The sequence below is a fragment of the Poecilia formosa genome, unplaced genomic scaffold, assembly GCF_000485575.1.
Source record: "Poecilia formosa unplaced genomic scaffold, Poecilia_formosa-5.1.2 Scaffold11, whole genome shotgun sequence".
Classification (NCBI taxonomy): Eukaryota; Metazoa; Chordata; class Actinopteri; order Cyprinodontiformes; family Poeciliidae; genus Poecilia; species Poecilia formosa.
This window is the reverse complement of record NW_006799950.1, coordinates 4,461,923-4,478,306: the sequence shown is the minus strand read 5'-3', so window position 1 is coordinate 4,478,306 and position 16,384 is coordinate 4,461,923. Positions and strand designations below refer to the sequence as shown.

At 42.0% G+C, this 16,384-nt stretch overlaps 2 protein-coding genes across 3 annotated transcripts; one reads left to right on the top strand and one right to left on the bottom strand.

The window, feature by feature from the left end:
- Positions 1-201: 201 nt before the first annotated feature.
- Positions 202-7,930, top strand: LOC103133133 (E3 ubiquitin/ISG15 ligase TRIM25-like). Its single transcript, XM_007544907.2, has 11 exons — positions 202-288; positions 686-781; positions 957-1,651; positions 2,675-2,770; positions 2,836-3,069; positions 3,299-3,467; positions 3,704-3,772; positions 4,378-4,569; positions 4,802-4,921; positions 5,924-5,959; positions 6,806-7,930. The coding sequence occupies exons 3-11, from the start codon at positions 989-991 to the stop codon at positions 6,949-6,951; spliced, it is 1,725 nt and encodes a 574-aa protein (XP_007544969.1). The 5' UTR covers positions 202-288; positions 686-781; positions 957-988; the 3' UTR covers positions 6,952-7,930.
- On the bottom strand, positions 7,217-16,161 carry dgke (diacylglycerol kinase, epsilon). Of its 2 annotated transcripts, none has more exons than XM_016667313.1 (11): positions 15,502-16,161; positions 14,260-14,419; positions 14,027-14,146; positions 13,417-13,560; positions 12,951-13,108; positions 12,805-12,853; positions 12,590-12,703; positions 12,408-12,479; positions 11,401-11,528; positions 11,197-11,308; positions 7,217-10,159 (listed from the first exon to the last, which is right to left on the bottom strand). In XM_016667313.1, the coding sequence occupies exons 1-11, from the start codon at positions 15,951-15,953 to the stop codon at positions 9,971-9,973; spliced, it is 1,698 nt and encodes a 565-aa protein (XP_016522799.1). In that variant the 5' UTR covers positions 15,954-16,161; the 3' UTR covers positions 7,217-9,970. The 2 variants fall into 2 exon arrangements, with proteins under 2 accessions (XP_016522799.1, XP_007544929.1); XM_007544867.2 differs by having other exon boundaries at positions 7,217-10,192; positions 15,502-16,160.
- Positions 16,162-16,384: the final 223 nt, after the last annotated feature.

The following is a 16,384-nucleotide window of genomic DNA, read 5'->3' as shown; positions in this document are numbered from 1 at the left end:
TGCCACCTTTCCCTTTCCTTCTTGAATTACTCAATCTCTTCAAAAACAGGTCTGAACTTCTACGTCTAATAAATAAATCCAGTTCAATTAATCACTTAGACGTCGTTTATGTATTTTCAATAACAACTTCCAAACACAGCATTTTAAATCATAAAACCTCCTGCGCTGATAGAGATGCTCACACCTGTTTATCACATGTTATGTGATTATAAATCCTTACACTTAGACCCATTGAATAAGAACTTGTCATGAGTTTTTGTTAAATATCCATTATGCGGCTCATCCACTGTGAGTAACATCAAAATGTATTAAGCCTTGAGTTAAGTCCTTTTAATCTGAGGTTTCCCTTTTGTCGCGTGCAAACACAATAAGAAAGTCATTTATTGACTAATTTACATTAAACGCCAGAGCAGGTTGTTCACTGCAGTGGCATAACTTCTAAAATCATCTAGCAGTTTTAATTTCATGAAATAATTCAACGTGTTGGCTTAGTTGATGTTAATGTAGAAAAACAATGTGACATAGCTGCTGTTATTATTATTATTATTATACAAACTGTTTTTTGTTTATTTTTATTAATTTTTCCAACAGTATTTCTTAATGTTTTGTTGGCTAATGTCTGTGCTCAGACAGCTAATCTGGACATGGCCACACGTCGTTTGTTTTTCTCCTCTGTGGACTACAGACTGGGAGTGGCAAATTGTAGCTGGTCATGTTGAGATCAAGTTTGCTGGAGGAAATCCATCCCATTTGGCAGGAGTCTCCAACGCTGGCAGCAGAGGTGGGTGGAGGAATAATAACGATTCATGAGATGAATAATTTGTTGTCGGATAAAATTAATTTATGCGGCTTGGTGACGATGGGTCATGTGAACGTTTTAGCTCAGTTTTCCGCTCTGAACGGAGTTTTTGTCCTTCACGGGACCGCAAGTGTTAAGTTTCGTTTCTCTCTTGCAGTCTTGCTGTAAACGCCCACTGTGAGTCGCATCATGGCCGACGCGGAGGACTCTGGCTTTTCTCTCATGAGCCTGGAGGACGAGCTGACCTGCAGCATCTGTCTGAGCACATTTGACTGCCCGGTCACCATCCCCTGCGGACACAACTTCTGCCAGAACTGCCTGCTCTCCACCTGGACCGAGTCCTACAGCTGCCCCCAGTGTCGGACCCTGTTCGAGACCAGGCCGGAGCTGAAGAAGAACACGGTCCTCAGCACCGTGGTGGAGACCTTCAGGGTCAGGTCCAACAAGACCGAAGGAGGGCAGTCCGTAAAGGAGGAAGAGGGAGAAGAAGAAGACGACGACGACGACGACGACGAAGAGGAGGATGAAGACGAAGAAGGGTATGAGGATGAGAGGGATGATGTGGTCCGCTGTGACACCTGTATGGAGGCCGAGGCAGCCCAGACCTGTCTCACCTGCATGGCCTCCTTCTGCGAGGAGCACCTGCGGCCCCACCGGGAGAACCCCACCTTTCGCCTCCACCAGCTGACCGAGCCCGTCGGGGATCTATCCGAGCACATCTGCACCGACCACCACAAGCTGATGGAGCACTTCTGCACCGACCATGGCCGCCTGATCTGCAGCCTCTGCCTGCAGCAGGTCCACAAAGGCTGCAGCTTTTCCTCTCCAGAGGAGCAAAGGAACCTGAAAGCGGTGAGTGAGATCTGAGTTTCACTAAATTCATTTTAGCGAACACCTTATATTTGCTGCGCATTTTAAAAATAAGAAAATGCATTTTGGACCGCACTTAAAGAAACAAAAAAATTTAATCACACTTCATAACTTCCTTTTAACTTTCTGTTCATATTTTGCTTGGTTATTATCTAGATTTTTTTTTATCTTGCCACTTCATGTTTGTTTTTTTAATGCTCTTCCTGGTCTGGTTGTTTCTCTTGTTTGCCAAACTTGTTCTGCCTCCATATTGCGTCAAATTTAGGTCATATGGGCCTCATAAAATCATTCATAGGGCCAATAGCCGTCAGACTATGAAAGAAAGTTATTATCATCAATATTAATGAAATGTGTGTGGAGACTAATTAAATATAATCATAAAAAAATGTAGGTTAAAGGCAAAGCATAAAAGTAAAAAGAAAAAAGGCTTACATGTCATTAAGTGAAATAAATATTGTATCCCTCCATCACAATTTGACCTACAACTTGGTGGAGAAAGATTTCTTGGTAAGCGTATCACCAAGATATTTTCTGAAGTTGTTTTTTTTTTTTAACGAATCTTAGGAGGGATTTTCATTCGATCTTTTTCACAGAAGCTAAATTGTTTGTTTTTCTTACACACTTTTTCCTTCCATGCAACTTTCTATTAGTACACATGGATACCGCACACTGAACAGCCAACTTCTTTAGCAGCTGACTGTCTGCTGATCAGGTAGGTATCAAGTCAACAGCCTTCCTCAAGAATTTGTAGGTCAGAACATAATTAAGATGTAGTTTACCTTTCAGGAAAAATGACTATTATTTTTTTTGTCTATGTATTCAAAAAATTGAAACTCAGTTCAAGCGTTACTCTAGACAGGTCTTGGACATGATGTCACATGTCCTCAGCTGTGACTGAAAAAAACCTTTGGTAAGAAAAGGGAAGGAGACATAACATCTCAGATGTTTCAGCCTCAACACGCTTTACTTTGAGCGGACCTTCGTTTCTCATTTCTTCCTCTGCAGTATGAATTCAGGGAGAAGTTGGACATTCTGAACTTGAAGATTGACAGGACTGACACCATCGTGCTTCAGATGAATGAGCTGCAGGGCAAGCTCAAGGTAACTTTTGCACCTCGCGTGTCGGCGTTCATAAAGCACAGGTGAATCAGTCTGCTTGTCTCCAGGACGCAGCGAGCAAGAGGAAGATGGCGCTGGCTGCTGTGTACCAGCAGATAGGGGAGATGTTGGCTCAGGACGAGCGCGTGGCCCAGCATGAGGTGGACTGTGAGCTGGAGGCTGGTCAGGCCAAACTCCGCGACCTCACAACAAAGTTCAACGACAACAGTGAGAGGATGAAGAAAGCCAGAGAGAAGATCGACAATCTGCTGAGTCAGGCGGGAACGCCAGCCTTTCTGCAGGTGGGACTAAAACACACTTCCTCTTTCAGTAGCAGTACTAAAGGCACTGTTCCACTGGCTAGTTGCGCACTAACCGGTTAACGTGCGGTTTTACCCAACGTAGTGAGCTTTTCCATTATACGCACTGTTCCTTGAGCGCGCAGCAGTCATGCGTGGACTGGGTCAGGAGCGGTCTAGTGGAAAAGCGCCTTAAGAAACTCTTCTCACTAAATTCACTTGCTCCCCGCAGGCTTCATTTGAGTTGCCCCGGGTGGTTAAGTTTGACCCCCACCCCCCTCGAGTTAACATGGACTCCAAAAGGGTGATGGCAACGCAGAGCTTTGCTGCTGCCCTGCAGGAGAGCCTGATGACGCTCTTCAGTCAGCCTTTTGAGGCCAGAGTACCACTGCTAAAACCAGGTAAATATGCAGATACACTAAAATTAGAACTGTCCCACTTGAATAAAGCCAGTAATGTTCGGTTATCTTGCACAACCTAACGCTGGATATGCTGCATCTGGTGGGTTGATGTGATGTAGAAAATGCCAAAAAATGAATTTTGATTACTCTTGCATAGATGCACGTGCAATTGTAGTGAAATGGTATTAAAAGACAGATTTTAGTGTTTTAAAATGGAGCCACTTTGTCTTTTTCAGGACAAGCAGAAGCTTCTGTCTCAGGAGCTGCTGGTGGAGAAACCAGTGCAGCCCGGGCCCCCGAGTTTCGTACGTAATGTTCTACTAATTGTTACTTCCAAATGTTTATAAAAGTGAAATCTGTGTTCGTATCAGGTTCCTTCCAAAAGTATTAAGGCACCCATGTATGTTATGTTTTTATGAGGGGCTAACCAATAAATCAACCCCAATTTTCTTGGATTTTGGAAGATCGGCAATTTGTCAATACTTGGATGATGAACCGATCTCAGACAGAAATTTTACCTACTTCTGCAAAGGTCTAAAAAAAAAAAAAAAAAGAATGAATCGGCCACTGTTTTGCTCTGCTGTGAGAGAGGGGTGAGTGATAGACCCACCCACCAGCTCATGTCTGTTTATGTCCCACTGTTGACTGCAGTCGTCCCACTTTTGCCAGTTTACTTACCTTAAGGCTATATTTAATGATTTTTCTGTGGAAAAAAAAATTGGTATTGCCAGGTCAGGCTTTTTAAACATAAAAACACCTAGTTTTTATGTTCCAGACCACTTCTTTGTGCTGCTCCCCAATGAAATGGACTGAATTTTAAGGTCGTAACATGACAAACGTTCAAGGGGCACAAATACTTTTCCAAGGCACTGTTTTGTGATGCATGCAAATTATTTATTTCTCTTTTCAGAATCCCCGAGGCCCCCAGAGCAAAGACCTCCACCCAGGTCCCATAGTCCAGGTCGCCCACCTGTCCAGACCATCTACCAACCCGTCCATATTCCTGTTTACATACAGGCAAAGCCAACATGGACTCCGCAGCAGAGTCAGCCAACTGGCTTTTCCAGGCCTCCGCCTTCGTTCTTCCATGGCCAGAAGCCGCGTACGTAGCATAAAACACAAACATCACACGCAACTATTTACTGAAAGCCTCTTTACATTAATTTGACTTAATTTTTGGTTGGCTACAAAGAGGGAAACCAATTAAGCACCAAACCAACATCTCTAGCAAAACAAATGAACCATGCATTAAAAAAATGGCAGAATGGTAATGTATTCTATTACATTATAAGCTGCAAAAAGAAACCTAGCTTACAGATTTCTTCAAACTTCAGCTTCTCAGAAAAGTCCTGGAGAAATGACTAAGAAAACAGTAGGAAAGCCAGTCGGTAAACCAGCCCACAAAGTGGCACCAAGTCGGGGTGGAGACAAGAACCATCCGCCCAAAAGCAAAGGTAAAAGACGGCGTCTTCATGATCCAAAACCATACGCTAACTGGACAAGCACCATGACCCGGCCATCTGTAGCTCCATTTTTTCAGTACGCTGTGAAACATTTTGAAAGTACGGCTAAAAAGGTAAGGGTTGTAGGAGGAAGAGCAGCCACTCCTCTTCATCAATAGCTGCTCATTGAAGACAAATGTCACTGTAATGTAACTCTTGTCATGTTAGGAAAACATCCAGGTGGAGTCATTTAAAAAAAAAAAGTTTCAGGGGAAAACAATGAAGCAATAGTGAACTAATATATTTCTTTTTGAAAATTAGATTTACTTCAAGTTTTTATTCTAAGTTTGAGGATCTACATAACTTTTAGTGGCATTTCACTCTCTGACTGAGGAGTTGAGTGAAATGGAAACGGGTGAATTTTCAGAAATGTTTTGGGTTCTTGGTCTAAAATCGACTTTTAAAATATGAGAAGCATTGGTCGGTTATTCAAGGAACACGATTCTCATAGGTTTCTAAAAATCTTGCAGCTAAATAATAATTAAAAAACAAACAAACAAACAGATCATGACCTGCAATGCAACTGTCTGGTTTGTTTTTATTTCTTTGAATTGGTTATATAACAGTTTTTTTTTTGTATTCTGTTTGTTTTTCTTTCCACCAAAAATCTTTTATCAGCTATTTGCATTGTTAGTGTTGATCCAGTGAACACATAGATCAGCTTGTTGTCTTTGGAAAGATTTCATGTGAGGCTCGTTGATCGATGGCTGGTTTTTTCAAAACCTCTTTAATCAGAACTTTGCTTTATATTGTTGTTTTTTGAAAAAAATAAAATAAAAATGGCAAATTTGTTTTGAGGAAGCATGCATTTTTAAATAGTGAAGGTGTGGGGAAAAAAATTAAATCATGACGCACAAAAAGATAAATTTGGACTGAAAATACAGACGACGGCAGCGAAATCTCAGTGAACAAATATAGAATGTCTTTCATATTTTACTGTTTATCGCCTTTCAGACAAGAAGTCTGACGGTGGCCACCAACCCTCTCACAGTAAGTTATTTAACGTTGTATTCTGTTTGCACATTCACCATGTACCAACCCGGCAGAAATAAATGCATCAGATATTAAGGTTTATTAAGGGCTGTAGTCTTTGATAAATTTAATTGGTGTAATAGATGGGGCCCTAGAGCATTGGAAGATATTTTTTCACTTTATCACAAACTTTTTATGCGTTTAATTTAGTCTTCTATGTAAAAGACCAACAGGAAGTTGTCATTACTATTGAGGAGAAAAAAAAAACATGGTTTGTGTGTCTGAATTGGGTGAGAAACAACATATCTCATGGTTTGAGCTTTCTATTTCTGTGAAATATTCTGCTGCAAAACACTTGAATGGTGTGATACAAATTCTTGCCACATTTGCAGATTTTAATGAGGGGGGGAAAAGTTATAAACAACACATCTGTTCCTGAAACTTTGGACTAATTTGTATTGATCTGTCACATAAAAATCCTAAAAGTCAGTGAAATTTTTACCTTTTAAAAGGACGTGACTTTTTTTTTTTTTTTTTTTAAATTTGATCCTGAGTTTTCAGCCAGAGCTGAGTTTCTATGAAGACATGCTGAGTTCAGCATCCTGCTGTTTGTCAGGTGGTGACTGTGTGTCTGCAGTCAGCTGTGCTCAGGACGAAGTTCACGGATACTTTTGCCAATAAAAACAGTAGCTTCTCCTAAACTGGAGTAACTAGTTTTATTGTTCAGGCCTTTTAAGGTTTGCTCTTGGGCCTCTTCCAATGCAACCAAAGGCTGCGTTTAAAAACTCAGGTGTTTCATTTCAGCGTTATGTCTGTTCTGCTACACACACACGAGAGAAAAAAGCATTCTGCACTTTGTTTCAGAGCAAGGCAAAAAGCCACCAAGCGCACAAGGAGGACAGAAGCCTGGGTGGAAAGGACCCGATTCTGCTAAGAAAGACAAGCCGAAAGGACAGCCGCCGTCAGGGAAACCGGCCGGGCCAAACCCACATCCTAGGAAAAATAAGTAACTGTCAGGGTCAGAGTTCGTCAGCAGAACCGGAAGGGACTGCTGGACCTACGCTGAGTAACACTGGTGTGATCGTTACTGTTTGCTTCATGTTTTGTTTGGGGTATTAAACTTAACCAGCCTTTAATCTTTATTCAAATATAACTATAGTTTTGTGACATTTTGGGATTACTTAAATATCAATGAAAAAGTTTCTAATAGGAAAGGTTAGATTTTTAGAAAAATATTTTAAAATGTTCCACCTCATCTCCCCCCCATATATATATTGCAAGTCTACAGTTAATTATGCACAAAATGGGTACAAGAAAAATAACGCAGAAGTCAAAAACCTTTATATGGAGCAGAAGGGAAATGGATCCGTGGGTTATAGTTTCAGTTAGTCAGATATGACTTGCTAAGTGATCCTTACTGACAGCATTTCTGATCTCAATCATTCTGAGCGAGGTTATAAACTTTGCATGCACCTTAACTCTGCTGTTGTATGGCGTCTGTGCGTAGATCCTGCCACCTGCTTTATAATGCGAAGCGTTATTTAAGTTGGATAACATCACAGAAAACACATAACTGTATATTGAAGCATCATGTTCATTCATCCATTTAGAAAGAACACAAATGGAGAAAAAAGGCTGATCACTGCATTAGTCACTATTTTGTATGTGAAAACACAGAATATATAAATTCAAATAAAGAAAAAAAAAATCAAACCTCTTCAGGTACTTGGGTGATGTATCCCAAACCACTTTCCAAGCTCTATTAAAGACACCGTGTCATCTGAAATGTAAATAATTTATTCTTATCAATTGAATTGAATGAAAACACAGAAACACCTTGGGTATGTATGAAAATATTTATGGGAATGTCTTCAAATTCAAAACATCACCTCTTTACATTCATCTCAATCAAAATTGGTTCTTGTCACATTTTGTAAACAGCCATTTTTTTTTTATGATTGTTTGCATTAAACGCTTGTTTTCCTCTGAGCTCTGTTTCTTGGTAGTTTGTAGTAAACTGGGATCACACAAGTCTTCCTAAAGTTGCTGATTATCATTACAGTAGATTCTTATAAGCAATTTTGACAGCAGAAAAGTAAGTCGTTGATTATACAAGTATTTCAAGTCATTTAGTGGAGTTTTTAAAGCTGAAGCTGCTTTTCTGTCACTGACATTTTAGCTTTAAAGCAATACTGTTTACAAGCCAGCTTAAAATCTCATAAATGCTCAGGATTTATGAGTCTGCCCAAGCAAATAACACTGTCAGTCCTGCAATAAAATGTCAAATCAGCTTTACAAAAGGAAACTCGGAGGGAGAATCCTGCAGTTTGAGCTTCATAAGTGCTGCTTCATCACAACACAAAGCTCTGGCAGACGCCTTGCTGCCTTGTCGTCCAGCAAGGCATCATCATGGCTAATTACTGATCCTGTTCAACCTCAAAGCCTGCTGCAGCAAACTTTTAACTGGACATCCTACAGACTTTTACTGATATGGCTCGGAGCGCCAGGATTTCCGACAAACACAAAGTGCAACAGCCTCACCCCGAGCAACACATGGAGGTACACGCAACAGATGCTGCAACTACTGAACTAAAGGGGTCTGAAAGGGCCTACCGCTAAATACTGTCCTCAGCCTCCCCCCTGATGGTGAGAACAGGTAAAACACGAGAAGCTGAAGGACTGCTTGCACAATGTAAAATCTCATCAGCAGGTATAATTTATGGCAGTATCATGGAAAGGAGCTATGTTCAAGTGCAACACAAAGTATGTAAACAGTTTGCAAAGATGAGGAAAGATTTTTTTTTTTTTTTTTTTTACATGCTGGAAAAGTAGTTCCATTTCGACTTGGCAGTGCTTTCATATCGACCGTCAACGAGTCGGCCCGTTTCCTGCAGGGACATCTAGTGAATCTGAATATTCGGCACATGGGAAAAGCTCCTCAAACTGCTTCCAAAGATGCAAACTAAAGGAGCAGTGTCTCATGATTAAACAGATAGTCACTTCCAAAGGTGAAAACTGTAGCATTTCCAACTTGAGTACATTTTATTGTGGTTTGATGTGACAGGCCAACAGAAAACAGTACATGTGTTTGAAGGCGAATGAAAATTATTCATGTTTTTCAAAATGACGTCCTGTATGCTGTTAGGACTGATGGGCAGAGATGCTTGGAAGGATTGGGGTTAAATACAGGAGAGGCGGCGCCCAAAAAGCTGGAAGCGCAGCCTCTACTCAGGGTTATGAATACAAATGTATTCCCAGCATTTTATATTTTCAGTAAAAATTTGAAAACTCTCCCACTTCCCTTCCATTTCATAGATATGCAGGACTTTATGCTTGTCTATCACATCAAATCCCAGTAAAACACACTGACGTCTCTCATTGTAACTTGACAAAATGCAGAAAGCTCCAAGGTGCAAGAATATGTCTGCAAGTTACTGAATCTTGGCGGTGGCCATTCCGTCACCCTCATGGATCTTTTGGCAAACGTTCAAAGTTTCAGCAACAGACACAAGAGAGAGCTTTCTTTTGTGCTTGGTTTAGACCATAAAACGCAAGATGAATCACTGAGAGTTGATGGCGTCCGTCATCTCTTACACGACTCTTCCTTGTATCAGAGCTTTTCATGGCCTGCTGCAGGTCCGACATGGCTTTTAGAGGGCTTGGAGAACGAGTTAAATTTGGCTCACTAAAACGAACACTCTGTTTTAAATATAGCAGAATAAATACAGCACAGTTATCTCTAGACTCTATAATCTACATGGCACGAGGGATCAGTGCAAATAAACAGAAAGCTTTCCTTAACATGTTCGCCGCCGCCTGACTGCTCCAGATAGTAAATGCCTGAGCTCTCAGCTGGAACAAATGTTGGTTCAAAGATAAAGGACAAAGAACACAAAACGAGGATTCAAAACCGAGACCCGGTGTATGAAGTGGAGACAAACTCAAGCAGGCGGCGGACCAGTGAAGTCGGACTGTAAAACAGAAACCAAGACAGGAGGCGTTTCAGGATCTCGTGATGCCTGAGGCGCATCACGCCTGCACAGTAGTCAACCACGGGGGCCTGGGGGAGTCATGAGGGGCCGGGCTCTCCGGCTCGGAGGCGCTGGACTCGTCGTCGTCATCGTCTGTCTGCTCAGTGCTGTGGTACAGCATGAAGGTCTGGGTCTTATGGGTGATGGTGATGGTGCAGGGCCCCTGAGCCCAGGGCTCCCCGTCCACCTGCATGGGCATGGTGGAGCTCTTCAGAACCAGCTGGAGGTTGAAAATCCCACATGTTAGAAAAACACACGCCACTGATCCACAAGGAAGTTTTAGCGCATAATACGTATCTGTCAGCAAATAATCCTGAGGAAAAAAAAAAAAATATATATATATATATATATATACATATGCAGTACATAATTGATAGAAAGTGTAGCTACTAGAAAAATTATGAATATAGTAGGGGTGTACTGATTTATCGGTGAATATTTTCTTAATTTTGGGAGACAGGTGATCGGCAAACACTTAGACGTGAAGCCGATCTTATCTATCACAGCAAAGGTCCAAAGATCAAACACTGTCCTCTTCTGCTCTCCTGTGAGAGAGGTTTGACTGACAGACCAGCCCACCAGGTCAAGTCTGCAGCAACAATAGTCACCCCAGCCAACTCAGTGACTTTCTTGCTGATATTTCAGTCAAAAAAACAACAACTTTGCATCGACCAAAGTCAGAATCGGCAGGTCAGGCTTTTTAAAGATTGGAAATGGGCAATCAGCCAGAAAACTGCAATCGCTGCACCCCTAGAATATAGTTCCATAAAATAAAGAATATATTCAGAAACATATTAAAAAATTTTTTTCTTTACATTTTGCCAACCCAATAAATGTTTTATATATTAAATAACTAAATTAATAACTATTTTGGTTAGAAATTGGGGATTTTTTTTTTTTGGTAACTTGATTTAGTAAAATATTCTGGACAATAAATACAGTTTATTATTAACACTGGACATAAAAATAAAAGTTCTAAAAGTCTAAAAATGCTGCTAAATGCAAGTAAGGCCTCGTTCAGACCAGGTAATAAAATGCAAATATGTGACTCAGACATAAGTAGGCCACTCACACCTGGCATTAAAATCCACCCTGAGCAACGAGATGAGTTACCTGTTTTACATGCAAAGACACATCAGCTGAGCAACAAACAGGCCTACTGCTGTCATTCAGATGTGTGTGTGTGTGTGTGTGTGTGTAGGGGGAGGAAGGGTATGCTCTCACCCTGACGGTGTGTGCCTGTCCCAGTCGCACAGGGTTTGCCAACTTGACCTGGATCTGAGCGCAGTGGAAAGAACCGAACACACCCACAACCTCCAGCAGCCCGTCGTCCAGCCTGCGGGTTCAGGGCATCGGTCACATGAGCCTCACCCCCCCAAAAAAATTGGATTTCTTCTCCTTACACATTCACACCTAAGCAGGCCTCACCGAGTCGGGGGGCAGGGTTCGTCTCCCATCCCCTCCCAGAGCCGGCAGCCTCCTCCCCAGTAGCCGATGTTGCAAACGATGATGCCCTCCAGGCTGGGCAGCGCCACCCTCTCCCCGTCCAGCTCCAGCTGGGGTGGTAAACGCCATCAACGATTAAAGTCACAAGAATGAAGGCTCCATAATTAACAGTTTGGTTCCATCTTTGTTTGATAACGACATCAAATTATTTAAGCGTTTACTTTTAAACCACAATCTTCACCATTTAAGGTGAGAGAGTTCAACATCTGCAGTAATCTGTACCATAATCTGGAGATTAACAGAGATGAATCAATTGTCAGTGTTTTGGTTAATTTCTTATCAAGTTGCGGTTGATTACAGGTTACAGCTGCAGGGGGGTTAGTTTAAACCCGGGCTGATGTCATTTAAATATTTAAATATCAGTGAGTTTTGTCTTAGTAAAACTAATCAGACTGATTTTTTGAGTGCCTGCCACGCATGATGTCCAAAAAGGCAGCATTGTGAAACTCCTTAACCTAACAGAATTATAGTGCTATTATATCTGTAGAGGTCCAAGATTTCCAAAGACAAATGAAAGATTTTGGAATTTTTCTCGGAATTGGCAAAGTTTAGATGGGTTGATTTCCTGATTGATTGATTTTTCGTAGTCCCTAAGCTTTCAATCAGGTTGAGGTTGAAGCCATTCCAGTAAACTGTGCAGCCAAATTATTTCAGTGTTGTTAAAACTGAACCGTAGCAGAGTCTTTCCAGTTAAAAGGCGCTCCAGAGCCTTTCTCTGCACTTAGTAAAGCTTTTGTTGAATATGTGCATTAACTACTTATAGGCTTAGTTTCACTTTGCATAAAAGAAGATGACAGTAGCCTGGCTCAGCTGAAGCTCACTGCTTTTTGCTTCATTAGGAGAGTTTATACTGTGCTCCTTTCAGCAGCTTTATTGGCTAAAATAAAAGCAGATCAGGTACAATCAACATTGACAAAGCTTACCCGTACCTCAATCCTTTTATCCAGATCTTTACATTCCTGCACTAAACAATCTTTGGTGCCATACAGGAAGTACACGGCCTGAGGGAGGACAAATAGAAAACAAAGCCACCAAATTTACAACCAGTAGCTGTGTATTCATATGAAAATACGAGTGCGGTCTAGTTTGAACGGGATTTGCGTATTCAAACCTTGTTTATGATGCGGCTGGAGAAGAATGAGGGTGTTTTCTCACGGTGGGCGTGGAAGTTGAGCGCCATCAGAGCATCCGGCCCCACAGAGAAGTAGTTGTTCATGGACAGAACCTGGAGTGGGGGGTAGGGTGGGGAGAAGTTCAGCAGGTCAGCTTTGGCTTGTAAACATGTTGGCACAGAAAAGTTTGGAAAAACTTATGTACGTATATCACCTTTGGTTTCCGAAAGTAGACCCCCTTTGACGCTACTTGGACCTTCCATCTGAAAATTGTTATTGTGCAAATCAGCAGCGTCGAAACGACCAAGAAGAGTATCCACATGCAACGTTCAAACTGTTTAATAAAAAAAAAAGTCCCACCTGTCCATTTTCACCACTTCTGCGTCCAGAACGTTACGGAGAACCTGCTCCACTGGGATCTCCCCAGCGTACCCGGCTCCCCAGCCCAGAGTGTTGGAAAGGTCATTTCCTGTCCCCAGAGGAAGGATGGTCACCCTGGGGATAAACTGATCTTGGTCCTGAAAGAAAAGCAGCATAATAAAAAATGGAAACAAAAAAGGTGACATATGCTGCTTTGAAAAAACAAAACAAAAAAAAAAGGCTCAATTCGTAACATTTTAACCACACACAATTTAGTTTTATTGAGATTTCATATGAGAGATCATCACAAAACAGTGCATTACCATGATTTTCCCTTTTTATTTTTTTTTTAATTGTACATTTCTCGTTCATTTTTCTTCCAAGGAGCCAGACTTCTTGTGGTTTTTGGGGATTTTTGAAAAAGCTCTGGACTTCATCAAAGCTGAACAAAATCTCATCATCGTACCTTGAGCTTCATTGCATCTATTGCATCCAGGACCCAGCCCACAGTGCCATCACCTCCACACACCAGCACCTGGACCCTGCCCGGGGGCAGCAGGGTGCACAGCTGGAGGGCTTTGGAAGGAGTCAGCTCAGAAAGGTCAAACACCTGGAAAAGGACGGAGCCGTTCTGATCAGATCGGAGGCCGACGCACCTGAAGTCGGCCTGACACGGCAGCGATTTTTGCTGGACGATAAATTGTCCCAGTAATTATTGCAATAAAAGTTAATGTTTTTTAACAGACAATTTTTAAGTCTGTAAAAATCGTTCTTTGCTCTCTCAAAAAACGATGAACTTTTGAATTTTGTAAAGAACACTTTAGACTGGAACTGGAATACATATCAAGTAGACAAAACAAAAGAACCACAAAAAACACTAATAAACCAGAAATAAAAAAAAAACAAAAAACCAGAAATAAAAAAAAAACAAAACGCTCAAAACCGAAGCCATGAATAAAATGGATTACAAAGTCTGTAGACAAAAATATCAATAATCAGAATGGAAATTATCGAGCTCGTTTGGATTTATTCGGTTAAATGCTTATTACGACAGGTTTAACCTGGAGGAAGCTGACCTGCACAGGGTTGAGGAGCGTTCGAAACTCTCCCAGCAGAGCCTCCCCCATGTTGTTGCCGCTCCGTGTGTTGGCCAACACCAACACAGGAGTCCAGCTACTGCCACAGGAAGCCCCCAGCTGCAGGAAAAACAAACAAACAAACAAACAAAAAACAGCTAGGTGATAGTCCCTTTCTCCACCGCTCTAAGAAATGGAAGCGACTCAGGAGATCCACGTCACATGCGTCGCACCTTGGTGAACTCGTCAGGGTGCCGGCGGCGCAGCTTGTTGACAAGGTAGAGGTAGTGAGGAGGGATGATGAGGCTGTGGAACTCGCCCAGGTCACACGTCTCTGCGTCCGCTAAGCCGTCCATGCAGTCGTCGTGGACTGTGGTCTGACACCAGACACACCTGAAAAGGAGGCGCAGAGGGAGACGCACCGTGACAGTTTGGGGTCAGACCACAAACGGGGAGTTGAGAAGAGCAACATCAAGCCTGCACACGTTGGACAACAGCAGCAGCTCATCAGACGGGAAAGTAGAGGGAGCGGTTCTAATCAATCCGATTCTGACCTCAGACTTACCTCTTCAAATGACCAACTTTTTTATATTACGTTTTATTTTTGCATAACCTAATCTTGCTGTTTAAATTCTTCCAAATGCATAATGCATTTTTCTAACATGCCTTCTTATTTGTAAGTTAAGCAGAAATGAGGTGGGACGTCTTTCCATAGTTAAACCGTGTTTGTTCTCTGGCTGTCAGACGAGTTCTGTCAACATCCCAGGATTAGACGAAAACCAGGCGTCGGAGAAGCTTGAAAGTATAAACAGTGAAGTTGCAGCTTCACACACAGCATTGGTAAAAAGTAATGAATATCTTGGAACGTAAAGCTTTCAAATATGAATACAAAATGTAGAAATATCTCTGCTCATCATCTGGTAAAACCAAGGAAATGTTGGTTAGGTATTAATAGGAAAGGCCAAAAAGACAACAAATGTCTACAGTTTATAATACTATTCTACAAGAAACATTTTGTTACTATAGGATGTCTATCATTAATAATCGTGTTTTTGCTTCATTTTATTGAAGGTTTAATGTGACACCACGACATTCCAATTTAAATCACATTTTCAAAAAAATTAAAATAAAATAAAATTATATATATATCTGTGTGTGTGTGTGTGTGTGTGTGTGTGTGTGTGTGTGTGTGTGTAGAAAATTCCTAAACATGTAACTTTTTGGAGTGGTTTTGCTGGGATCGCTTTTTACCGCACTAGTATCGATTTGACACCGATAATGAGTTTGAATGGTTATCGATATTTTGGCTCATCTGCCAAATCTAATGGACTCAAAGATTTATGTTAACACGTGTAGCTTTTTAAAATGTGTGTATATAGATAACGTTTTACTCATTATCTGTATGTTTCATCTAAAACCTTAATGAAGTCACAGTGATGTGTTTATTGTTTGATCATGCCTGATATCTGTGGTACCTGACGTCGCAGAGCTTAGGCTGAGTCCCACACTGCTGCTTGCACACAGCACAGTAACTAGCCAGCGGCACGTTTCCGCGGACCCAGCGGTGCTCCGTGGATCCGTCAGGGCGAGACGGGGCCATGATCTCTTTGCAAGGGAGGCTCCTGTCGGCCCGGCGCAGGCACTGCTCGTCGGCGCACACACCGCAGCAGTCGCAGAAAGCTCCGTGCAGGATGTGCTGCAAGCAGACGCAGCAGTAGGTGGGCTTGTTGAAGAGGTCCGTGTAGTGCCAGCCGTGTTTGCTCTTCCTGAAGAACTCCTTCATGTAGGTCTTCCTCTTGGAGCGCTGCGCGCTGCACCACAGCGTCAGGATGACCGGGACGATGACGGCCAGAGAGGTCCAGAACAGCAGCGTCCACTCCTCCCGGGAGCCGCAGTCCTCCCTCGCCTCGCCCCCCTCCTGGCACATCGCTGCCGCGGTCCGGACACAAGCGACGGGCTTGGGCCTTTCAAGGAGCGCAAATGGGAGAAGAGAAGCGCAGAGTCACCACCAAGCGACGAGTCCCCGCCAAGCTCATGTTCACTGGCATCAACAGGATGCTGCTTTGTAGTTTTGAAGATGAAAAACTACAAACAGGAAGAGGACGGCATCACGTCGAAACACGAAGTTATTACGCTGACGTAACTCCTGCAAAGAGTGTTTGCACGCGAAGATAGTTCACCCCTACAAATTCAACTCAATTACAATAAATTGCAAAGTTACGTTTCCTGCCAGTATTATTAAAGTATTATGATTATTAGTAAACTCTTAAAAGCCATTTTTAAACCTTACTTTTGGTAATTGCTTAATAATGTTTTATGTATATATAAATTTGGTAAATTAAAGCTACAGACCAGTGA